General features: G+C 31.7%; 2 protein-coding genes across 5 annotated transcripts in view; one reads left to right on the top strand and one right to left on the bottom strand.

Moving 5' to 3' along the window:
• The window catches only part of LOC126881536 (adenylate cyclase type 8), a 1218021-nt gene that overhangs the window by 99327 nt on the left and 1091213 nt on the right, over positions 1-27481 (bottom strand). For both annotated transcript variants that reach the window (XM_050645865.1, XM_050645866.1), the window contains exon 12: positions 236-375. In XM_050645865.1, the coding sequence (XP_050501822.1) occupies positions 236-375 (140 nt within the window). The remainder of the gene's footprint in view (positions 1-235; positions 376-27481) is intronic.
• Positions 26293-27481, top strand: part of LOC126881539 (uncharacterized) — a 71234-nt gene continuing 70045 nt past the window's right edge. For 2 of the 3 annotated variants that reach the window (XM_050645872.1, XM_050645871.1), the window contains exon 1: positions 26294-26475. The gene's annotated coding sequence lies outside the window, so the exon portion shown is untranslated. Of the gene's footprint in view, positions 26476-27481 lie in introns of all 3 variants that reach the window. The other variant, XM_050645869.1, reaches the window with a different exon arrangement.

Raw genomic sequence — 27481 nt, 5'->3', positions numbered from 1 at the left:
TATTTTGTACCTATCTCTTTTAGATGTACTGAGTCTCGAGCTTTCATAAAAATAACATGTGTCTTTACTTAATAACAGGCAGTAGCTGGTTTGTCTTTAGCTTCATGCGTGGAAAACAATGATGCTAGATAAAAAGTGTGTGTTTTATCTCGCCAGATATTAATGACGCACGGTTAAAGAACCCTGGACTCAACTGTATAGAAAATTAAATGTAATTTTTAATGCAAGAGCTTACCCTGGTTTTCCTCCAGATTCCATATGGTTTGCCAAACGTACATCTGTTGACCATATATCAAACTGCCATTTTCTAAGACCCAATACTCCGCACAAAACAGAACCAGAGTGAATGCCGATTCTCATGTCCAGATCTTCCACCTGTAAAAACGCAAAAATGAATTAAGCTTCCAAACGACTATTCTATTTATTACTAGTTGTTCATTGTTGATGATTATATATGTATTTATATACCTCAGTTTCTAGAAGATGGAGAAATACGGAAGAGAATAACGCAGGCAAACAGAGCTTATTTGGCCCTCTCCCTTCGGTTTAAAAATGTCCACCGAAATACAAAGATGAGAATCTATAAAGCCTTAATTCGGCCAATAGCAGGCTATGGCAGTGAAGCATGGGTCCAAAAACAAACTCGACACATTCGAAAGGAAAGTACTGAGGAGAATATTAGAACCTGTGAGGGAACACGGAATCTTCAGAAGCCGATACAATAACGAACTTTATCAACTTTATAAGGAAGCACCCTTGTCAGACTTTATTAGAATACAAAGATTGCAATGGGCAATGTGATAAGAATGGGAGAGGATAGGCTACCAAAAAGAGCACTGAATGCTAGATTGCAGGGAAATAGACCGTTTGGAAAGCCAAGAAAGCACTGGGCAGTCACAGTAAACAGCGACTCACAAGCCCTTTTAGGAGTCCGTGTATGGAGAAGAGCAGACACAGAAAGCAAGGGTGCAGGCAAAAAATAAAAGAGGCCAAGGCTCAGTTTGGGCTGTAGTACCGTAGAAGAAGAATACCTCAATTTCTAACAATTAGAATTTAAAAAACTAAAGTCCCAAACGTTACATAACTAAATAAAAGCAAATAAATTAATAAAGTTATTGATGAATTGATATTAATTTCTACAGAAACATAGAGAAATATAATAGACGTATTTTACCATCTTTTAGAATACTGATAAATTAACAACGAAAACATTTTGAAAACTTGATTAGATAGAAATTAATTTAGGTATACAGTGAGCACGTAAAGGTTGGAATAAATTCATTTTCTCGAGAATGGACGATTTTAGAAAAAAATCCCGAAACAGTTCAATTTTTATTTTTAAATTACGACTTTTTAGCATATATAACATACTAGTGACGTTGCCCATTTGGGCGTGATGACGTCATCAGTGATGTTTTTAAATGAAAATAGGGGTCGTGTGATAGCTCATTTGAAAGGTTATTAAATTCTCTACTAAGTACTATAAACATTAACATAATTATTTATACAGTGTTTCGAAAAAACATTTTTTTCGAATCAAAGGCTATAGCGGGATAAGATGGTAAAATCTGCACTCGGCTCGATTCTTACTTGGTATAGGGCAATCGAAAGTACATACCTCAAAACCCCCCTAACCAAAATTTTAGCTCCCTACGTGGCCCCAGGTGTCCCCTATCGCAAAAAATGTGTTTCTTCGAAAAACATTTTTTTTGAGCGAACCTTTGCTTTAAAAACTGTGAAAAAATTTGTCAATATAGATTTTTATGACCAAAAACATACTGATTTTTTTCAGATTTTTCGGATCAAAATTGAGCTCAGGAAAATTTTTTGAATTTTTCAAAAAATTTTTAGGTTATGTATATAATTTTTGGCTAGCTGCGAAATATTTTTTTTTGTGTATTTTTTTCCACTCTTTTGAATGGCGAATATAGATTTGCCATTTTCTCGCCGGAAATTCCTCAAAATTTAAAAAAACCCATTTTTTAGTGTGTCCCACTCATATTTTTAGCGTTTACTGAGCGATCCTTTGATTTAAAAAATCCGAAAATATTTTGAATTAAACACACATTGTTTTGTCCAAAAGCATCCTGATCTTTTTGACTAAAATTGAGCTCAGAAAAAATTTTTGAATTTTTCAAAATTTTTTTAGGTTATGTAGATAATTTTTGGCTAGCTGCGAAAACATTTTTTTTAGTGTATTTTTTCCACTCTTTTGAATGGCGAAGATAGATTTGCCAGTTTCTCGCCGGAAATTCCTCAAAATTCGAAAAAACCCATTTTTAGTGTCCCCCCTCATATTTTTAGCGTTTACTGAGCGATCCCTTGATTTAAAAAATCCGAAAATATTTTGAATTGAACATACATAGTTTTGCCCAAAGGCATCCTGATTTTTTCAGATTTTTTTTATTAAAATTGAGCCCAGCAAAAAAATTTTAGGTTATGTAGATAATTTTTGGCTAGCTGCGAAATAATTTTTTTTAGTGTATTTTTTTCCACTCTTTTGAATGGCGAAGATAGATTTGCCATTTTTTCGCCGGAAATACCTCGAAATTCGAAAAAATCCATTTTGTGCCCCCCCCTCATATTTTTAGCGTTTACTGAGCGATCCTTTGATTTAAAAAATCCGAAAATATTTTGAATTGAACATACATTGTTTTGCCCAAAAGATTCCTGATTTTTTCAGATTTTTTTGATTAAAATTGAGCTCAGGAAAAATTTTTTAATTTTTCAAAAAATTTTTAGGTTATGTAGATAATTTTTGGCTGGCTGCGAAATAATTTTTTTTAGTCTATTTTTTCCACTCTTTTGAACGGCGAAGATAGATTTGCCATTTTCTTGCTGGAAATTCCTCAGAATTCGAAAAAACTCATTTTTTAGTGCCCCCCCCCTCATATTTTTAGCGTTTACTGAGCGATGCTTTGCTCTAAAAAATCCGAATAAAATTGAACGTACATTGTTTTGCGCAAAAGCATCCTGATTGTTTCAGATTTTTTTGAATAAAATTGAGCCAAGGAAACTTTTTGAATTTAAAAAAAAATTAGGTTAGGTATATAAGTAATTTTTGGAAAATTTCGAAATAATTATATTTTCGTGACTTATTTTTCGTTTTTTTGAATGGCGGGATTAGATTTGCGATTTTCTCTCCGGAACTTCCTCACAATTCGAAAAATAAAAAACACACTTTTTTGGTGTCTCCCCTCCCCATTTTTGAGCCCATAAACTGCATATCAATAAACAAGGATTTTTGCTATTTTGTTTGTTATTATTTCTACTGACATGATTAGGTTTGCCGTTTTCAAACCAAAACATGCTCAAAATACAACAAAATTTCTTTTTTGATATGTTCTCCCATATTTTAAGCACATAATCTAATTCATACGTGACTCTTTTAATACTTTTTACACCAAAATATTTTGGTAAAACATCATTTTTTCAAACGAGTTAATAACCGATGACAAAAATCTGAAACTTTTATTTAATTTTTTAATAGGAAAACAGATGAAATACGATTATTTGATGATACAGTTCGTAATTTACTTACTTACTTAGTCCTAAGCCTTTCTACCTTTAGGTGTAAGGCTGGTTCGTAATTTAAATAGACATAATATAACCAATATCTGCGGAATATCTCTCTAGAATGCTATGTATTAAATGGATGATTTAATAATCAACCAGACTTCAGTTTATGTAAAAAAGCTTTTCAATGATGAACTTGCTTTGGTTTTTGCTGGGACATATTTACGTCGTCAAAAATGTAAAAATAATTACCAAAACCGACACAACTATTATGAGAAAAGTAATGGATGATCCAGTTGGTATAAGAACTGGATAAACGAAGATACATAGTGACGAAGACTCAAACTAGTATTTTAATGTAAATTAGAGCATATAGTTTACTAGGTTGTAATTTTGTAATTATATATTTCATTATTATTAAAAAAATTGAAACAATAAAGGTTCAATATGAAAATAAATATATATCTATTAATTTTATCCATAAATCATAATATGTAAATGATAATCACCACTCGAATAAAGGGGGGAGCAAAAATGGTTATTGTCACGCATTAATTTAATTAATGCGTGACAAATATCAAAAAAGAGCGTTTGTTGTATTTTGAGCAGGTTTTGGTCTGAAAATGGCAAACCTGATCATATCAATAGACATAACAAACAAAATATCAAAAATAGTTATTTATTGACATGCAGTTAATTGACAGTTGCAGTTTATGTGCTAAAAATAGGAGGAGGGGAAGACATCAATACAGTTTTTTTTTAATTTTTAGAATTGTAGGGAAGTTGCAGAGCGAAAATGGGAAATCTAGTCGCGTCATTCAAAAGAACGAAAGAAAAAATTTACGAAAATAACTTTTCCTAACTAAAGTAACTTTTACTAACCTAAATTTTTTTGAAAAATTCAAAAATATTCCTGGGCTCAATTTTTCCAAAAAAACTGAAAAAATCAGTATTTTTTGGGCGTAACAATGTATGTTCCAAATTTTTTTCAGATTTTTTAAAGCAAAGGATCGTTCAGTAAATGCTAAAAATATGAGGGGGGACACTAAAAAATGGGTTTTCTCGAATTTTGAGGTAAATTTTCCGGAGAGAAAATGGCAAATCTATCTTCGCCATTCAAAAGAGTGGAAAAAATACACTAAGAAAAATTATTTCGCAGCTAGCCAAAAATTAGCTACATAACCTAAAATTTTTTTGAAAAATTCAAAATTTTTTCCGGAGCTCAATTTTAATCAAAAAAGTCTGAAAAAATCAGGATGCTTTTGGGCAAAACAATGTATGTTCAATTCAAAATATTTTCGGATTTTTTAAATCAAAGGATCGCTCAGTAAACGCAAAAAATATGAGGGAGACACACTAAAAAATGGGTTTTTTCGAATTTTGAGGAATTTCCGGCGAGAAGCTGGCAAATCTATCTTCGCCATTCAAAAGAGTGAAAAGAATACACTAAAAAAATTGTTTTGCAGCTAGCCAAAAATTATCTACATAACCTAAAAAATTTTTAAAAAATTCAAAAAATTTTCCTGAGCTCAATTTTAATCAAAAAAATCTGAAAAAATCAGGATGCTTTTGGACAAAACAATGTATGTTTAATTCAAAATATTTTCGAATTTTTTAAATCAAAGGATCGCTCAGTAAACGCTGAAAATATGAGGGGGACACACTAAAAAATGGGTTCTTTCGAATTTTGAGGAATTTCCGGCGAGAAAATGGCAAATCTATCTTCGGCATTCAAAAGAGTGGAAAAAATACACTAAAAAAATTATTTCGCAGCTAGCCAAAAATTATCTACATAACCTAAAAATTTTTTTAAAAATTCAAAAATTTTTCCTGAGCTCAATTTTAATAAAAAAAAATGAAATGCCTTTGGACAAAACAATGTATGTTTAATTTAAAATATTTTCGGATTTTTTAAATCAAAGGATCGCTCAGTAAACGCAAAAAATATGAGGGGGACACACTAAAAAATGGGTTTTTTCGGATTTTGAGGAATTTACGGCGAGAAAATGGCGAATCTATCTTCGCCATTCAAAAGAGTGAAAAGAATACACTAAAAAAATTATTTCGCAGCTAGCCAAAAATTATCTACATAACCTAAAAATTTTTCGAAAAATTCAAAAATTTTTCCTGAGCTCAATTTTAATTAAAAAAATCAGGATGCTTTTGGACAAAACAATGTATGTTTAATTCAAAATATTTTCGGATTTTTTAAACCAAAGGATCGCTCAGTAAACGCTAAAAATATGAGTAGGACACACTAAAAAATGGGATTTTTTTTAAATTTCGAGGAATTTCCGGCGAGAAACTGGCAAATCGATCTTCGCCATTCAAAAGAGTGGAAAAAATACACTAAAAAAATTATTTCGCAGCTAGCAAAAAATTATCTACATAACCTAAAAAATTTTTGAAAAATTCAAAAATTTTTCCTGGGCTCAATTTTGATCCGAAAAATCTGAAAAAAATCAGTATGTTTTTGGTCATAAAATTATATATTCACAAATTTTTTCACAGTTTTTAAAGCAAAGGTTAGCCCAAAAAAAATGTTTTTCGAAAAAACACATTTTTTGCGATAGGGGACACCTGCGGCCACGTAGGGAGCTAAAATTTTGGTTAGGGGGATTTTTAGGTATGTACTTTCGATTTCCCTATCCCAAGTAAGAATCGAGCCGAGTGCAGATTTTACCACCTTATCCCGCTATAGCCTTTATTGACATAAAAAGAAGAATATGTGTAATTTATCTAATTCAAAATACATTTTACTGCTCTTAGAAAACAGAAAAAATGTTTATTTGAAAACAAATTATTACTTTTCGCATAAATTAAATGCTCAAATTATTGTCAAGAGGCAGGTGGGAGTCTGCTTTAATATTGAATTTGCAAAAAACAATATTTATTATTTGTCAAATTAACATTTTTTCCTGTTTTCTGATAGCAGTAAAATGTATTTTGAATTAAATAAATTACACAGATTTTCTTTTTATGTCAATAAATGTAATTCAAAAAAAATTTTTTGGACACCCTCTATAAATAATTATGTTAATGTTTATATTACTGAATAGAGAATTAAATTACCTTTCAAATGAGCTATGACACGACTCCTATTCTAATTTAAAAAAAATAATCGATGACGTCATCACGCCCAAATGGGTGACGTCACTAGTATGATATATATGCAAAAAAGTCGTAATTGTCCATTCTTTAGAAAATGAATTTTTTCCAACCTTTACTTGCTCACTGTATAGTAGACTTTTAGTATTATGTCCTTTAGTTGTACATACTATGTGGTTTGAATCAGTAAATTTATTGAGACGATTATGTGTTTCAAGGCTTTTGTTTTATCTTTTTAACATGTTTCTGGAATAAAATCACATTAGCAGTGGTATTCGTGACTGATGATTGAAATAAAAAATGGTCAATCGTGAAGTGGCAGACAATAGAGAATTTAGTCACAAACAGTAAAAATTGTAAAACCTACTCGTCATGAAATTAATTTTATTATCACGATTTGCTACACAATAAATTACAGATTTATTATAATAATTACTTAAGAGCACACAGTAGCGATCAACAGGTAGCAACAAACGAGTTCCAAGATTGCGGCTGTAATTTTGAATATGTTGTCGAGATATTTGGCACACATATTCGTAATATAATAAAGAATGGCGGTACAGAGCCCAATTTCAGAAATATGTTAGTATGTGGAAATTACTCTATAACTAAATAAAATATTACAAAAAGGAGCCTGTACCGCCATTAAGAAAGACAAAAAAATAAACTTTCTTCAAATAAACTTTATTATTTCGTGCCTAGATTTTGTGTCACACTGGAACTACTAAAAATCGATTTTTTTATAGCAAGAAAACGAACGTCACTGATTTGGCAACATTTCGCGCCTATATGTGTATAAAAATTATTTTTCTACGGCCGTACTAAAAGGGCCACTTTCACGCACGCATTTCGTTTCCGAAAGTTGGACTTTCCCGCACGGCGTGAGTGAAAGTAAATTTTCCCGCACGGCGTGCGGGAAAGTAAAATAGCTTAATACATGCAATAAACTAATATTTAGATATTATTTACTAATTTATTTCCAATTTATCTTATTGTGTTCATGTTTTAATGAAATTAGCGCAATTTTTTCATTCATAGGAGATTCTGACCAATAGAAAGCTACAGAAATCAAAATTAAACTGATAATTTTTGATAATTTCTTGTGTCAAGTATATTACGTCAGATTCCCTTCGTTGCTATGAAAAAATACATTCAGTGACATTAATGACAATTAATGTTTTAAAAATTATAAAAGTGATGACTAGACTTAGGCAAATATGCAAATTGCATATTTTGCATATAATGCATAAAAATGCAAAAATTTCCAATTCTGTATATTTTTCACAAAAGTGTGCATAAAGTGCATATAATTTTAAATATTGGTTGTAACTATACATATATTTTTATATTACTGTAACAAGTAGCTTGGAAATCTCAATATTTAATTTTATTTTATAATCTCTTGGTACCTATTCAAATTTTGGGTACCTGAATGTAGTAACTAATAAAAGAACGGCATATTATATGTACACAGTTTTGTCACGTTTTGGTTACAAAGGTTCCTTAAATCAGCCAGTTTATATCTCTAGGTAAAAATTTTTATTTTGACGGCCCATTTCGCTTTTGTTGTAAAATAAGCCGTGAACACGTGTCTTCGCAATTCTGAATAATTATTGTGCTTTGAAAATGCCGCAAATAGACAGTTCAGTGTCGTGGTGTAAGTGGTTATTACCAGATTCTTTCTCAAGTGGTTCAAGTACTAGCTGGGACATTTTCCGAAGCACTTAATTTAGAACCAACTATTATCGTAAATTTGAACAATGCCCCAATTACATCAGTTAATATCGAAAGAAGTTTTTCTATGTAATCAGGTAGAAGCCATAAGTATTTGTTAGAAAATTTTGAACAGAATTTGATAATTATTAAATACTATTAAATACAAATAAATGTTAAAATACTTAAATACTTAAATATTTAACAAATTAGCTTAGTTAGTATAATATACATGTTAATTAATACACCATGTGGAGATATTTTAAAAAATATGTTTGTAAATAAAAAAATACTGTAAATATTTTTTTTAATTACATGCATATATTCTAGATAAACGTGCATATTTTTGGGTAAAATACTGCATATTTTTTCGCATATTTCATACCTTTTTATTTGCATATTTGAAGTCTAGTGATGACTTTCAAGCGTCAAATATTTATAACAACTGTGTGTTTAATTGTACTAATTTGTACTTACATAAATAAATTACAATAAAATTTTGGTTTTGAACAGTTTTATTCATGAAATAATCGCAACAAATTGCACTCGATCTCTAAAATTAATATATAATTTTTGCCCCCGTGAGACTTTGACATAATTTCACTCGCCTTCGACTCGTGAAATTAAAACTGTCAAAGTGTCACTCGGGAAAAATTCAATAATTTTAGAGCTCTTGTGCAATTACTACTGATAATTCGATGAAATAAAATTATTTTGACATAATATTTACAAGTCAGATCAGTAGACAATTACAATGGTTTTGAATCGTCGACATGGAAACCAATATCGTCGTCGTGGTCACCCATTACATTGAAAGTTTGGTTTTGACAAACTTGTCAAATAATTAATTTGTGTAGTTTCACTTCTAAATAAAAATTGATATAACTCTATTTTTGTGGCTTTTTTCCAAACGTACGGCTTTTTTCCAAACGTACGGCCTTAGAAAAAATATTGTTCCTAACTCATGCGGAAAGTGTCTTTCCCGCACTCGACTGCTTGCCGAACTCCGCTATCGCGTCGTTCGGGTTAATGGCAGTCTCGTGCGTGAAAGTATCACTTTCAGCACTAGTTAGGAAAATAACTACATTTTTAATAGTATATTGTGCAACAAGTGCAGAAAGGTACTAATTTCTCACAAGTTTGAAAAGTTGCGGTACGAGTGCAAGCGAGTGCCGCAATTCAAACGAGTGAGAAATTACCTTTCTGCACGTGTTTCACACTATACTTTTTCTACAAGCACAGTTTTTCCTAAAAATAAAAATCACAATTTCCAAACGACGATTAATTATAATAGGTACCTATGTGATAAATTTTAAACTGTATTTAATTAATACCTACTAATCAATTTAAATTCCTTATACCTAAATAAATTACACAGAAATCAGTTAAAAAATGAATGTACTGCCTTAATTTGTTAAAATTTAAACAATTATTACACATTATTGACATTATATTTATGCAGTCACGGATTTACACAAAACCTACTTCATTCGACGTCTCTTGCACAGGTTGCTAAATCCTTATTGGTTATTTGATAATTATAAAATGTTTAATAAGAATAAAATTGTAAAATAAAACAGTTGTAACATCCATAATTTAGTTTCTATGCTATAGTTAAATATAATAATTGTCTTATAGGTTATATATTTGTCTAAAGTTTAACCACGGATGTAAACAGAATATAACGTTACTCAGAATGCGGTAGTCCACGGATGTAAACAGAATATAACGTTACTCAGAATGAGGTAGTCAACTGTGCAGAAAAGAAGTTTGCGGCACAGAAACGTCACTTTGCGGCACAGAAACGTCACTTTTCTGCAAACTAATGTCAAATATCTTATACTGTGAGAAAATATCAAGTTTGCTAACATAAAACCGTGCAGAAAAGTGCACTTTGAATAGTGGTTGTAGAAAAAAGTATAAACGTCACTGTGAGTGTCGAATTACCGTCGCACTGTTGCCTCACTTTTGAAAGTTCGCAGAACTTTCGCAATCTTGGACCGCGTTTGTTGCTACCTGTTGATCGCTACTGTTTGCTCTTAATATTTTAAAACAAAAATGCCAAATTTTAAATAAATTGCACCACCATAATTTTATTTTTTCTACAACCACTATTCAAAGTGCACTTTTCTGCACGGTTTTATGTTAGCAAACTTGATATTTTCTCACAGTATAAGATATTTGACATTAGTGTGCAGAAAAGTGACGTTTCTGTGCCGCAAAGTGACGTTTCTGTGCCGCAAAGTGACGTTTCTGTGCCGCAAAGTTCTTTTCTGCACAGTTGACTACCTCATTCTGAGTAACGTTATATTCTGTTTACATCCGTGGACTACCGCATTCTGAGTAACGTTATATTCTGTTTACATCCGTGGTTAAACTTTAGACAAATATATAACCTATAAGACAATTATTATATTTAACTATAGCATAGAAACTAAATTATGGATGTTACAACTGTTTTATTTTACAATTTTATTCTTATTAAACATTTTATAATTATCAAATAACCAATAAGGATTTAGCAACCAGTGCAAGAGACGTCGAATGAAGTAGGTTTTGTGTAAATCCGTGACTGCATAAAATATAATGTCAATAATGTGTAATAATTGTTTAAATTTAAACAAATTAAGGCAGTGCATTAATTTTTTAACTGATTTCTGTGCAATTTATTTAGGTATAAGGAATTTAAATTGATTAGTAGGTATTAATTAAATACAGTTTAAAATTTATCACATAGGTACCTATTAAAATTAATCGTCGTTTGGAAATTGTGATTTTTATTTTTAGGAAAAACTGTGCTTGCAGAAAAAGTATAGTGTGAAACACGTGCAGAAAGGTAATTTCTCACTCGTTTGAATTGCGGCACTCGCTTGCGCTCGTACCGCAACTTTTCAAACTCGTGAGAAATTAGTACCTTTCTGCACTTGTTGCACAATATACTATTATAAGGTGTTCCAATCGCAGACGTTTATTCTTTGTAGATGTTCAAAATCTAACTCTAAACTACATTATCTCTCTAATTATATTTTTCCTGGTCCTTCTTTCTTTCTCTTATGTATTGGTTTTCAAGGAGGCACAATTTTAGCCATTTGTTCCTATCCTAGCCTTTCTACAGGGTGTCCCGAAAAGATTGGTCATAAATTATACCACACATTCTGGGGTCAAAAATAGTTCGATTGAACTTAACTTACCTTAGTACAAATGTGCTCATAAAAAAACTTACAGCTCTTTGAAGTTACAAAATGAAAATCGATTTTTTTCAATATATCGAAAACTATTAGAGATTTTGTATTGAAAATGGACATGTATCATTTTTATGGCAGGAATATCTTAAAACAAAATTATAGTGAAATTTGTCCACCCCATAAAAATTTTATGGGGGATTTGTTCCCTTAAACCCCCCAAACTTTTGTGTACGTTCCAATTAATTCATTATTGTGTTACCATTAGTTAGACACAACGTTTTTAAAACTTTTGTGTCTCTTAGTATTTTTTCGATAAGCCCGTTTTTATCAAGATGCGGCTTCTTTTTTAATATATTTACATAAAAATTGTATGGGGGTTTTGTTCTTTAAACCCCCCAAATGTCTGCGTACGTTGCAATTAAACTATTATTGTGGTACCATTAGTTAAACACAGTGTTTTTAAAACTTTTTTGCCTCCTAGTCTTTTTTTGATGTCACCTTTTATCGAGGTGTGGCTTCTTTTTTAAAATATACCTATTAATGTAAATTATAAATAAAATTTCAGAGTATTAACAGGTCTCTATAATCGAACTTAACCATATACAAATATGTGTTGGATTCGACAAATATTCAAAATATCTCGATAAACACTGTCTTATCGAAAAAGTACTAAGAGGCAAAGAAGTTTTAAAAATATTGTGTTTAACTAATGGTGTCACAAAAATAGTTTAATTGGAACGTACAGAAAAGTTTGGGGGGGTTTAAGGGAACAAAACCCCGATAAAATTTTTATGGGGTGCACAAATTTTACTTTAATTTTTTTTTAAGATGTTACTGCCATAAGAATCCCATATGTCAATTTTCAATAAAAAATCTCTAAGAGTTTTCGATATATGAAAAAAAATTGATTTTTATTTTTTAACTTCAAAGAGCTGTAACTTTTTTTGTGTGCACTATTGTATATAGGTAAGTGAGGTCCAATCAACCTATTTTTGACCCCAAAATCTGTGGTATAATTTATGACCAATCTTTTCGGGACACCCTGTATATGTCAGAAAACATATTCTTTGAATTTTGACTACTGTTGTTAATTTTGGCTTGTAGTATATGCATTTCCTTTATTTGTTAATTCTTCTCCACACTCTTTCTGTTTTTAGACCTCCATATAGTGCCTAACAACTTTCTAAAACTAGTGCCCAACTCACTAAAATGTGTATTTTTAATATTATCGGCATCCATCTCTTGCTTGCATATGATTATTGTAAGAGTTGGTCTAAAAAATGTCTTGGATATTCCAATTTTTGTCGTTCTTGATAGATATTTAGATTTCTTTACTATTCTCAATGATCTATGGATGAAAAGATTCAGAAAGGGCGAGCTAGTTGTGCCTTGAATCGATGCAGGAGCAGGTTGGACTTTTATGTGTAGTGAAACACCAATCCCTAAATAACCAAGTTTATTTAACCAGGAACTCAGACCCGGGAGTGATACAATATACAGTGGGGACTTTTGAGTTGGAATAAATTTATTTTTTCGAGCATGGGCGAGTCTGGAGATAAATCCCGAAATAAGTCGATTTTTAATTTTAAATTTAAATTTTTTGGCATATATATCATACTAGTGACGTCATCCATCTGGGCGTGATGACGTAATCAATGGATTTTTTAAATGAGAATAGGAATCGTGTGATAGCTCATTTGAAAGGTTATTCAATGCACTATTCACTAATACAAACATTACCCTAATTATTTATACAGGGTGTCAAAACATTTTTTTAAATTAAGTTAATTGAGACAAAAAGAAGAATGTATATAATTTATTTAATTCGAAATACATTTTACTGTTGTCCGAAAATAGAAAAAAATGTTTACTTGATTTTTGTTTTGTTTCTGACAGCAGTAATATATATTTTGCATTAAATAAATTACATACATTCTTCTTTTTGTCTCAATTAATTTAATTCAAAATTTTGAACTACCGTGTATAAATAATGATATTAATGTTTATATTACTAAATGGAGAAATAAATAACATTTTAAATGAGCTAACGCACAACCCCTATTCTTATTTAAAAAAATCATTGATTACGTCATCACGCCCAGATGGAGGACTTCACTAGTATGATATATATATGCCAAAAATTATAGTTTAAAAATAAAAATCGACCTGTTTCGGGATTTATTTTTAGAGTGGCCCATTCTTGAGAAAATGAATTTAATCTAACTCAAGCGTCCTCACTGTATGTTAACAGTTACACATGCTAATCAGCTAATCCATAATGAAGCTACATATTGTCTGCTTATATGGATTCGAATGAATGATGATAGTGAACGTTCTTTCTAATGGTAATATGTTTCTGGGACGGGCTCCACAAGCGTCATGTTACTAGAAATATTAAAGAACAAAGGATTTTTATGAAATCATCAGCATTAATGTGCAATACCCAAAATATATTGTTTACGTTTTGTAATAATCAACTAAATTACCACATGCTTGTATACAATAAGAAAATTGCGTTAATATGCTATAAATAGTGATAAATTTATTCTTTAATCTTCGGATATAAAATATGAATATCAAATAAGAAGAGCTTACACAAACAGGAGCCACCGACTGCTCACTATGGAAAGCCACAAGAAAACTAGTCCACAGACACCAATACCACCAATAAGAAAAAACAATAGCAATTGGGTAAGAAATAATATGGAGAAGGCAGGTGTCTTTGGTGGCTACCTCTCAAAAGTCGTTCAACCAGACATCTTGGAATTAACACCTGAAGAATGGGAAGAAATCAATAGAGTACTAAGTGAACCTTAACAAATGGAGCTGCCCATACTGAAATTCAAGTTCAGTGAAGTGAAATGAAAGAATTTAATCCTAAAAAAAGCTCCTGGTAATGATCTGATAACGGACAGGATACTTCAAAAACTAACAAAGAAAGGAATAAAGGCAATATTACAAATGTTTTATGCAATAATAAGATTAAATTATTTTCCACAGCAACTGAAAAGGGCAGAAAAAAAATAGAAGAATTAACATAATACATAATATATGTAGGTTTTGTTTAAAGACGATCGTAATAAAAGTCCGTTTGATGTTTAATAGTTTTAATTAATAAAATAGATGTCTAAATTATTGTTACTATTAAATTATCGAAATATAAAAGTACTTGTGTAATTGCGACCAAAAATCTTACATGTTCTTACTCTTACAAAAGGGAAATGTATTTATAAATAATTTGCGTCTACTCAATATAATACCCGTCTAAGTATTATCCCTTAACCTAAAAACATAGGTCCGTCGCGTTTATGATGTTATCATCGACTAAATGTATTCGTTCCCACACAACCAAAATTCCTTTACTGCTAATCTTCCCTTTTTCATGGTTTAATTCGCTTTCGCGGGAACTAGCCTATTAGTAATAAAAATTGGGTCAAAGGGCTCTACTTTGTTATTTTTATGTCTTAAAAATAAACAGAAACTGCTCACTTAAACTACCACTCGATTAGATACGCCCACCCATCTGTGCATTTTAGAGCCTCGCCGACAACCGCTCGTTTCGTGTTTGTAAATACGAATAATTAAAGAAATATTATATACAAGGTATCTTAAAAATTAACATAAAATATTTACAATCCTACATTCGGCCATCCTGTTCGAATTCGACCCGAATTCCGTTTAGTTACCTATCCGCGACTTCATGTACTCTGAATTTGGATTCACTTATACTACCATGTACGGTCCTAAATATTTCTTCTGTAGTTTGAGTGCTCCACCAAACTGTGTTCTCTTGATTGCCAATAAGTTCTCCTTTTTGTACTTTCTCGGCCTTTTTCTTCGTAGATCATAACTGCGTCTATTTTCCTCTTGAATTTTGAGTAACTGACGTCGACTCTCGTTTCTCAGCATCTCTCTATCTTCATCAAATTGTTTAATTATCTCCTGTTCTATGATCTCCTTCATCCTCAGATCTTCTTTGTTCTTCATCTTCGTTCCGAACAGTACTTCAAACGGCGTCGACTTTATGCTTCTTTGTTCGCAATAGTCTTCGAATTCCTTCGCCGTAAATGCGGTACCTCTGTCAGATATTATACGGAGCGGATTTCCGAAATACTTTGGATGTCTCCTCACGCATTCTATAACTTCTTTTTTGCTTCCAAGTATACATTTAACGCAATTCCCTATACAGTGCTCGATTTTTTCTCTAAGATTTGGATTGTAACATCCTCTTCGAATCAAATCTTGTGTTTTTGTTACAGCAAAATGTCCTACCTCGTGTAAGTTTCTAATTATTTCTGTTTGCTTTCTTTTCGGAATGACCAACACTTCCTTGCCGTCTTCGTATTTAAAAGGAATATTGTTTTTTATAAAGAAGTCCTCGTATGTTTCCGTCGTCTTTGTCTTGTCCGGTTCGTAACTTTTGACTACTCCCTCTATATCCGTCTTTATTTTTTTATCTTCTGTATGGTTCAGCTGAAAATGATTATTGACTGTCGTCTCGCTAATTACTGTAATCCTCCTTATAAAAGTATCTACTCTTTTTTTAGATAAAATTATTCCGTCTTCGGTTATTGTAACTTCTGCTTGTCTCAGTATATTGTTTCCGAGAATAATTTCAACGTCTAGTGCTTCTTTTGGAATAACATGAAATAAAATATTAAAATCCTCTCCTTGAATTTCTACCATTTTATTAAATGAACCTAAAGTTTTAACTCTCGTACCTCCTAATCCACTTAAATCTAATATGTTTTGTGAAAGAATCACGTCATCAAAATATTTTTCAAAACTATCTTCTCGTACTGAACTAATGTCACTTCCTGTATCCAATAATGCACGTAGTGATAATTTTCCAACCTTCAATGTTACCGAGTTTTTATACCCCAAGTTAACAACATTTACATGTCCAGAAGTTGATGGTTCTTCTTCTTTCTCATTGCATCGAAAAGACCTGTGTCCAAACTGATTGCATCTAAAACATTTTACTCCCTTGGCTTTGTCAGGACAATCCATCGATCTGTGTCCCTCAATTCCACAATTGAAACATTTTTCTTCCTTTTTATTCCTACTTTGAGGCGCTCTTCTTTCATCTCGTCTTACTTCCTCGTTCGTCCACGTCTTTTTATGCGTCTCGGTTTTAACTGATTTTTGCGTCGTCTGTTTTTTAATCAATTCGTACAGTTTAATCTTCTCTTTAAAGTCATTGAAATTTTTTGCACCATAAAGTATTACTTTATTAGCAGGGTCGTCCATAATTCCCTCAATTATATACTGCATTATGAATTCATTTTCGATGTTTCCTCTGCTACCGATTTCTCTCATTTTTAGTACATACTCCTGTACGCTTTCACCTTGTTTCTTCTTTCGATTCATCAGCATTCTGTGAATTTCAGCACTACTTATTTTGTTCTCAAACTCTGTTGTCAGTCTCTTTTTCAAGAGCTTCCAGCTATTAACTCCTTTCTCTGACTGTCTATACAGTTTAGCTATTCCTTTTAGAGATCGTTTAGCAAAAATTAGCATTTGTAAATCATTCCATCCCATCAGATTGGAAATTTCTTCAAAATCAGTTATCCAGTTTCTTATGGGATAATCGTCTTTTCCGTCGAAATTTCTTATACTATCCTCTACGTCTCTAAAAGTTAAGGCAAATGAATCATTCAATCTACCTCTCGTCATTTTGTTTGATTTTGATCTATTCCTCGTAAATAAATCCGTCGTCCTTTCATCATCCATATCGTCATTATTATCGTCGTCGGTAACGTCTTTACCTTCTTCCTCGTGATAAGCGTCTTTATCACTATTTGCGTCGTTATCTTCATTATAGCGATCGTCTTCGGTAACGTCTTTACCGTTTTCCTTGTGATAAATGTCTTTATCACCGTCATCATCGCTAGCGTCTTCGTCTTCATCGTCATTCTCGTCTTCAAGATTGAAGTCGTTCAAAAATGAACAAATACGTTCAATCACGTCGTCTTCTGAACCAGTGTAGTTCAGATCTAAAACACTGCAAACTGCTACTAAATCCGGTATACTTAGTTTGTTTTTCACGTCTTCTATTTTTGTGGAATATTCCTCGGATTCTTTATCCCACGAAAATTTTGTGAAATTTCGCAAATTCTTCCTAGTTTGTCGCGGCAACCCTTTATACCCGTACGCGACAACATGCAACGCTTTAACAGCACTTAATGCCGAATTTTTAAGGTTTAAACTAATTTTTGGAAAATCGTTAAGAGATTGATTAGACTGCATTTTAAAAAGGTATATAATAATAATACATAAAAAAAAACAAAAATAAAAAGATAAATTATCTTTTAACTAAAATGCTAGATTATTTTTTCCCCGTGTGTAAATTGTACTTGTGAACTGTAGGATTGTAGTCGCTTTTACTTCAAAATTATCAATATTTACTACAAATGCTAACAAAGTTATGATTTAATAAAATAAATGAACAAAAAAAAAACAATGAAAAACAAAAAAAAGTTAATCGTTAAAAGATTTATGATAGTTCTTTCGCAACATTCACTGTTTATCGTCAAAGTTCCAGTTCACAGCTCCTCGAAAAAAATAATCTTTGGTCAGATTTCTAATTTCCAGACACAAGACCAAAGTGTCTTGACTATTTTTAAAATATTGGAACAAACACATCTGATTTCTCCTTGGTAATACTGCTTGTTATGATTGCGTCTCGTCGTCGTCGTCTTCACTGCCCAAACAGCCGTCTTATTTGCCTAACAGCGTCGTCTACACTGTACTAGCCTGCTACTCCACCAACACAACCATTCACCAACAGTCTACAAAGTCCGGAAGTCACCAATAGTTTAAAAAAGTCCGAAAATCACCAACAGTTTCCACGTTTCCCGAACAGTCATAAACAGTTTCCAAAAATTACGTCACGTCACCTGAGTCGATTTTTTAATTACACGTCACTTTACGGTATTTCGCGAACTTTACGACAAAATTGTCTTTCTTAGATCCGCGATTGAGCCCCCAAAATGTAGGTTTTCTTTTAAAGACGATCGTAATAAAAGTCCGTTTGATGTTTAATAGTTTTAATTAATAAAATAGATGTCTAAATTATTGTTACTATTAAATTATCGAAATATAAAAGTACTTGTGTAATTGCGACCAAAAATCTTACATGTTCTTACTCTTACAAAAGGGAAATTTATTTATAAATAATTTGCGTCTACTCAATATAATACCCGTCTAAGTATTATCCCTTAACCTAAGAACATAGGTCCGTCGCGTTTATGATGTTATCATCGACTAAATGTATTCGTTCCCACACAACCAAAATTCCTTTACTGCTAATCTTCCCTTTTTCATGGTTTAATTCGCTTTCGCGGGAACTAGCCTATTAGTAATAAAAATTGGGTCAAAGGGCTCTACTTTGTTATTTTTATGTCTTAAAAATAAACAGAAACTGCTCACTTAAACTACCACTCGATTAGATACGCCCACCCATCTGTGCATTTTAGAGCCTCGCCGACAACCGCTCGTTTCGTGTTTGTAAATACGAATAATTAAAGAAATATTATATACAAGGTATCTTAAAAATTAACATAAAATATTTACAATCCTACATATAAGCCAATAAGTTTACTGCCTGTGCTTTTCAAATGTTTTCAAAAATTAATAATAATATGGAAGTAGATACCCAGCATCAGGTAACTCGTACAGCATCTTCGATGCAATGTTCGTGTGTAGCGCCCTCAAAAACCCTGAGATAATACATTTCAAATATTTTCATAACGAATTTTCATAAAGCTCCAGGAGATGACGTAAATACCGGACACCAGGTACCTCGTACAGCATCACCGATGCGCTTCAACTGTTTTCATAACGAAAACGAATTTTTATAAAACTCCAGGAGGTGACGTAGATACCAGGCACCAGGTAACTCGTACAGAATCTTCGATGCAATATGTGTGTTATGCGACCTCAAAAACTCCGAGATAATAAATTTCAACTAAACTTACGTGCGTAGAAATCGGCCCACTTAAAAATTTGGTCATTTTTGATGTCACATACTTCCTAAACCTGTTGGCCGATTTAAGTGATTTTTTGAACATGTTATAGCCTGATTCTTTAACAATACCACTGTAAAAATATTGTTGCTAGACAGGTAAATTTTCATTATATACCGGATGTAACAATCAAATTGTGTTTTTTTTTCTCAAAGTTCGTCTCACCCTGTGGAATATTCTAGCATTTATAAAATACTGAAATTAAAACTCAACTATGGCCTCAGGTTTTCTTAACATTCTGTTTTTTGATTCATTCGTTTATGTTGGATAATAAAAAGTTAGGTACTTTAACAACTAGACATGTTCTTCATCAATACACGGTGTTCCTAAATAAGTGGGACAAACTTTAAGGGGTAATTCTGCATGAAAAAATAATGACAGTTGGCTTTATGAACGTATGTCCGCAATTGTTTCTTTCCGAGATACGGGTTGTTGATTTTTTTTTACAAAATTGCGATTTATTTTATTGCTTTAAAACCGGTTGAGATATGCCAATGAAATTTGGTGGGTTTTAAGACGTAGTTATTGCACATTTTTTGACATAAAATTAAGATTTTAATATTTCTTATAAGCGCGCATACGTGTAATATGACCGATCATATTACCCGTATTCACGCTAGTGGTGAATATAAAATTCTTAATTTTATGTCAAAAAATCCGCAATAACTATCTCTTAAAACATACCAAATTTCATTTGCATATCTCAACTGGTTTTAAAGCAATAAATAAATCGTCAGTTTGTAAGAAAAAATTCAACATCCCGTATCTAGGAAACGAAACATTTGCAAACATACGTTTATAAAGCCAACTGTCATTATTTTTTCATGCAGAATAATCCCTTAAATTTGTCCCACTTATTTAGAAACACCGTGTATTGATGAAGAACATGTCTAGTTGTTAAAGTACCTAACTTTCATTATCCAACATAAACGAATGAATCAAAAAACAGAATGTTACGAAAACCTGAGGCTATAGTTGGGTTTTAATTTTAGTATTTTATAAATGCTAGAATATTCCAAAGGGCGATGCGAACTTTGAGAAAAAAACACAATTTTATTGGTACACACGGTATACAATGAAAATTTACTTGTTTAGCAGCAATATTATTACAGTGGTATTGCTAAAGAATAAGGCTATAACATGTCTAAAAAATCACTTAAATCGGCCAACAGGTTTAGGAAATATGAGACATCAAAAATGACCAAATTTTTAAGTGGGCCGATTTCTATGCACGTATGTTTATTTTCAAAACAAATTTTCATAAAGCTCTATGGAGATAAGTAGCGCCTCTATATTCGTGTTCAGCGACCTCAAAAACACCGAGATAATAAATTTTAAGTATTTTCATAATGAATTTCCATAAAACTCCAGGAAAAGACGTTCATACCGGGATACCGATCACCAGGTACCTCTTACAGTTTCGCCGATCGAATATTCCTGTTCAGGGACCTCAAAAACCCCAAAGTATGAAATTTGAAATCATTTCCGACTAAAACAATGCAATTTTCATTTGTCCCTCATACCAAGCTGTAATCAATTTTCGTGAAGTTTTTGCTAATCAAAAATTTTCAAAAAACAATCCGTCTTTCAAACAAAAAAGAAAGGTTTTATACCAATCCGTATTACAGTGAAACCTCGATAAGTCGGATTAATCGGGACCGTGGCCGATCCGGATTATCAAAAATCCGAGTTAGCCGGAGAATATGGTAAACATTAATAAAATACAGTATACGCTGTGAGCTCGTATGTAGAGGGGATATTTACAAATTCGCGAGCGTCAGTAGTGAAAAGTCTGTAAACGTTTACCGGAAATTTGACATAAATGTCAAAGTGATTAATTTAAAATTAAAATTAAAAACATTAATTATAAAAAATATTAGTTGGTCAAAGCTGTGGTATATATTTTTACCTTAAATATACTTACGTTTTAAATACTGAATAAGTTTTTTTAATGTTCCGTAATATTAATCTTAGCGCCATCTACACGATAATTATTGTGAAAGTATCCGAAGTAAGAAATTCATATTTTATCAAAAGAACGTCAAAATGATTAGCAAAATCTTAAACAAATCGATTACAGTTTAATTACTTTTTTGCGTTGTATAAATTTAAAAATTACCGGTGAAAGTTGAATTAGTAATCCGCTAGGAGCGACACCAGCGAAGCTCAGAGCGTATACTTACAGATAAAATCCATTATAATTGCAAAAACCTGATACACATATATGCACAGTACATCTAAATTATTACGTACAGTTGTATACAGTATTGTTTATTTCTTGGTAAAAAACTCAGTCAAACTGAAAAAATGTTTGTTTTGTCTGATGAAAATCGGTGCAGGTTAACCAGACGTCCGGGTTATCGGAAGCCGACTTATCGGGGTTCCACTGTACTTTAAAAAAGTTAGACGTTTAGGAGATATTAGTGTTTTATTTCCTCCATTATAATAGTAGTGCAAAAAATATAAGTACTACCGGAATATACTCGCCGCATACTATTTAAATTTATCTAGTACAGTGGAATCTCGATAAGTCGGATTAATCGGGACCGCGGCCGATCCGGGTTATTTAAAATCCGAGTTAGCCGAAGAAAATATTGTAATAATTAATAAAATATGGATTACTTACAACTTCATTATAATTATTGAAAAAACTGGAATACATATGAACAGTACATCTAAATTACGTATAGTTGTCTACAGTATTGTTCATTTCTTGGTAAAAAACTCAGTAAAACTGAAAAAAAATTTGTTTTGTCTGATGAAATTCCACTGTATGTACCGGGTGTCCCAATAAGAATGCCTCTCGGCCATATCTCAGGAACCGTTTATAGTAGAGCTTTGAAATAAAAAATTTTATAACAAAAGTTGCCTCAGGAAAAGCCTGGAAATTATTTTCATAATTGTGGGACCACCGCTAGAGGGCGTAATTGAATATCAAAAATTAAAAAATCTAAATTTTACAAAATTTTCCTAATGAAGGGGCACTGGAAATCCGATCGTCGTATTCTTCATAAAATTCTACGCATATTTGATTTGACAAGTTTAGGTCTACCTTTGGAAATAAGAGGTGGGGGTGAGTGGGAACCTTGTTATGAAAAACTGGCTGTGAGTCCGGTTCTGCTTAATCATATTTTGCAAACTTGGTCTTGTTAAAGACAGATCTTTTTCATCAATGTAAAAGTTATGATTTCGAACCAACTTACTGAGTAATATGCCAGCTAGAAGGCGTTATTTAATTTTTTTCAGAAATCTAGTGTTTCTTGGAAAATATTAAATACAAACATGCATTTTTAATACCATATTACAAAATTAGACAAAATTAGCAACAGAATAGCGAAAACCGCATGTTAATACCTTTTTTCTATCTCGAGATATCTTACAAAACGTGTAAATTTAAAAACATAACTGTTACTGTCACCGGTAAACGAAATAATTCATTAAAAGTAGTGTACTATGGAAACAACAAAGAAACATTTTCCAGCTGTCAACGTATATTAGGTCCTTTCAACGCTTCTCATTTGTTTCGAGCCTCGTTCATATCTCGTATATTAATATTATACACGGATTATACGGCATATGACAGAGGCTCGAAACAAATGAGAATCGTTGAAAAGCCCTATTACAAAGAAATAAAAACAACTATTTAGTGATGACATAAACGTTCAAATTTTTGCCCATCATTTTCGTTGCAAAACATTTACTCTTTCAAAAGTAGATTGAACAGCAGTCTCAATTTCTGCTCTCGATATGCTTTGAATGGCGTTTAGTATTCTCTGGATAATGTATTCTAGAGTATATGATGGGCAACAATTTGAATATTTAGGTCGTCACTAAGTAGTTCTTTTTGTTCTGTGTTATATTTAATTTTAATAGTATTGTTTCTCTTTATATTGTTGTTTTAATTAATTATATTTTTATACGTTGACATCTGGAAAATGTTATTTTGTTTTTTTCCACAGCACACTACTTTTCATTAACTTGTTTACCGGTGATAGTAACAGTTATGTATAAAATTTACACGTTTCTCGAGATATCTTGAGATAGACAAAAGGTATCGACATGCGGTTTTCGCTATTATATTGCTAATTTAATCTAATTTTATAAAGTATGATTAAAAATGCATACTTGTATTTAATATTTTCCAAAGAAAACTAGATTTCTGAAAAAAATTAAATAACGCCTCCCAGCTGGCTTATTACTTATTAGGATGGTTCGAAATTATCACGCTTACATTGAAGAAAAAGATCTGTCTTCAACAAGACCCAGTTTTCAAAATTTGATTTAGCAGAACCGGACTTACAGCCATTTTTTCATAACAAGGTTCCCACTCACCCCCACCTCTTATTTTCAAAGGTAGAGTTAAACTTGTTAAATCAAATATGCGCAGAATTTGATGAAGAATACAATAATCGGATTTCCAGTTCCCCTTCATTAGGAAAATTTTGTAAAATTTAGATTTTTTTATTTTTGATATTCAATTACGCCCTCTAGCGGTGGACCCATAATTATGAAAATAATTTCCAGGCTTTTCCTGAGGCAACTTTTGTAATAAAATTTTTTATTTCAAAGCTCTACTATAAACCGTTCCTGAGATATGGCCGAGAGCCATTCTTATTGGGACACCCGGTACATAGTATTTCCATATAGTCTAAGATCCGAATATAGGTCGATCTGTACCCATCTGCTTGGCGGATGAAACATTTTTTTTTATTAAATTTCATACATCGACAAATATTTCTAGCATGGGTTGCCTATCAAAATCGTGTCCTAGCTATCCTTAAGGGGCTGAAATCAATATTTCAAGCACATTTTTTTTAAGTGTGGTAGTATTATTTTATTTTTAAATTAAATAAGCATATTCAGTACAATTCATAGATTATTCAAGAAAAAATTCAAAGAAAAATATTGAAAAATAAGCCAACGGTGGCTAATTTTTGAAGACACCTCAAAATATAATGAATTTTACGGTGGACATCAGAATTTATCATTAGCTCATGGTAAACAAAAAGTTCAAAAATATTTTATTAGCTTATGAGTTCTTCGAGGTGCCGCTATCGAGTTTTTTAGTTTTATCGAATTTTGACTTTTTGATAATACTCATAAGTCAAAACAACGAATTTTTTGCAAAAAAGGGTGAAAAGCAACATGATTATTATTGTTAAACAAAAAAAGCATAAAAGAAAAAATATCTCGACAGGAACCTCAAGTAATGTCTAGAGAAAATATATACAAAATTCCAGGTGGGTCGGTCAAGTTGTTTTTGAGTTACAATGTCTACAGCTTTTGAAAAAAGCAGCTTTAAGGAAAAAGCGTTTAAAACATTCTCAACTTTTATTTTCAATTTCATTCTTGTCTGCCAAATCGTAAAATGATGCTCACCGGAATATCTTTTTGAATCGCGGAGTAATTTACAAAAAAAATGAGAACAGCTGTTCACCCTTATTCACTACGTTCTAGCGTGCTGGCGCGAACCTGCTGCAATGCGAATCGAAGGTAGGGATATTCAACACTACCTCCCCACCTCCCTACGTTGGACTCGCTTTGCAGCAAGTTTGCGCCAGCGCGCTTGAGCGTAGTGAGAAACGGTCAAGAGCTGTTCTCATTTTCGTTTGTAAATTACTCCGCGATTTAAGAACATATTCCGGTGTGCATCACTTTACGATTTGGCAGACAAAAAAAATTGAAAATAAAAATTGACAATACTTTAAACGCGGTTTTCTCAAAACTGTTTTTTTCAAAGGCTGTAGATATCGTAACTCATATCTACTTGACCAACCCACCTGGAATTTTGTATATATTTTCTTTAGACATTCCTTGAGGTAACGCTGTCGAGATGTTTTTTGTTTTATGCTTATTTTTTGTTTAACAATAATAAATATGTTGATTTTCACTCTTTTTTGCAAAAAAATTCGTTGTTTTGATTTATGAGTGATATCAAAAAGTCAAAATTTGATAACACTAAAAAAATTCGACAGCGTTACCTCGAAAAACTCTTATAATTAAATATAATTAAAAATAAGTTAATAATTTTTTTTGAATTTTTTGTTTACCGTGATTCAATGATGAGTTCCGATGTCCCCCGCAAAATTCATTGTTTTTTGAAGTGTCTTTAAAAATTTGCCATCGTTGGCTTCTTTTTAAATATTTTTCCTTCGATTTTTTCTTAAATAATCTTTGAATTGTACTGAATATGCCTATTTAATTTAAAAATAAATAATTCTACCATTCTTTAAAAAAATCTGCTTGAAATATTGATTTCAACCCCTACGCCCCCTTAAGGATAGCTATGACACGATTTTGATAGGCAACCCATGTAGAAATATTTGTTTATGTATGCAATTTAATAAAAACAATGTTTCATCCGGCAAGTAGGTGGGTACAGATCGACCTATATTCGGATCCCGTACTAATATCAGTAATGATTTTTCTCGGTATATTTACCTAATTGAATACATGCTATCTATACATGCTTTTTTAACTTGGTGCTAACCAAATAAAAATTCCTTTGCTATCAGACCAATACATTAAAAAATAGGTTATCTCCGGGTAATTGTTTTAAAATGTATAGTATAGGTATACCTAATTGTCATTTGAAATGCAGAGTCGCGTGTATTTCAATACTTTCACTATATTTACAACTTTGTTTGTTTGTTATGCCTCGTCAGTTAGAATCACAATGATGTTATGTGTTATGCAAATTAAAGTATTTCGAACTAAAATCCATGACGACAACACCAATATCTCTAGCCAAACCAGTGCGGCCTCGCGTTCCTCTCCAAACTCCAACTTAACACAAAATTGAATTTTAGCCGTCTTAAATTGATTCACTTCAGACTCAGACGATCAGACCATTCATTAACAATTTATAGGTTGTGGTTAACTACTCATTTTTTGTTAATGTTTCCTCTCGCGTAACTTTCAAGAAGGTAAGTTTGATTTTATATTTCGTAAATTTAATTTTAGTAAACAGACGCATTTTTTAACGCATCGTAAATCTTGAGACTGTACTGTGGATGGCTAGTTCAAAATGAAATAATGTTGAAGGTCAGACTGTTTCGTAATTAGCTGCGTAGTGTGTTGAGATAATCATGTATGTATAGTGTGATCAACTCCAATTCACTTGAATTCGGGACAAGGCTTAAAAAATACCTGAAATCCGGGACTTTTCAATGAAAATCGGGAAATTTTTTTAATATAGAACTAATATTATCATTTTATTTATTATTTAACATTTCTGTATTAAATAATAAGTTTATGTTAAATAAGCAACAATTATTGGTTGTAATGATAATTACATTTTTGATAGTTTTTGACGTTTCGACTTCCCATCCGGAAATTGTTCTCAAAAAAGGAAAAATTAGAAAATCAACTGATGTTGGATTTCCATGTAAATATAACCTAAATATGTAATTATCATTACAACCAATGGTGGCTTAATCCCATCAAAAATATAATTGTTATCCATGCCAAAAGAAAATCACTTCAGAACATTTTTATGTTGATTACCTCTTACTATTGTAGCATGTTTATTAAAATAATGATATTTGTCTTGTAATAAAATCTAATTAGACTAGGGCGCATCTGTAACAATATCAGTACATTTGGACGTTGAGAGGCGACTCAAATTTTTTTGCAGAAATTGCGTGAAATAACTCGAATAATACTATTTGAGTTATCCTCCCTCTCAAAAAGGTCCGGAACATTGTTTAAATAATCAAAATGTCAAAAAATGAAGAAAAAATTCGATTTTTCTATTCGTTTTTTGATTATAACTTTAAAAGTATTCATTTCCGAAAAAAGTTGTACTGACATAAAAGTTGTGTAATTAAATTTCCTACAATATAGAATTGGCTAAAAATTAAAAAAAGTCAGCCTTGTTGCAAAATAGCAATAATTGCGAAAAAACCATACAAAAACAAGTATTGGAATTTG

The sequence above is a fragment of the Diabrotica virgifera genome, chromosome 3 (assembly GCF_917563875.1).
Source record: "Diabrotica virgifera virgifera chromosome 3, PGI_DIABVI_V3a".
In the NCBI taxonomy this organism is placed as follows: Eukaryota; Metazoa; Arthropoda; class Insecta; order Coleoptera; family Chrysomelidae; genus Diabrotica; species Diabrotica virgifera.
Note: the sequence above shows the minus strand (reverse complement) of the source record. Positions and strands in the feature narration are given on the sequence as shown.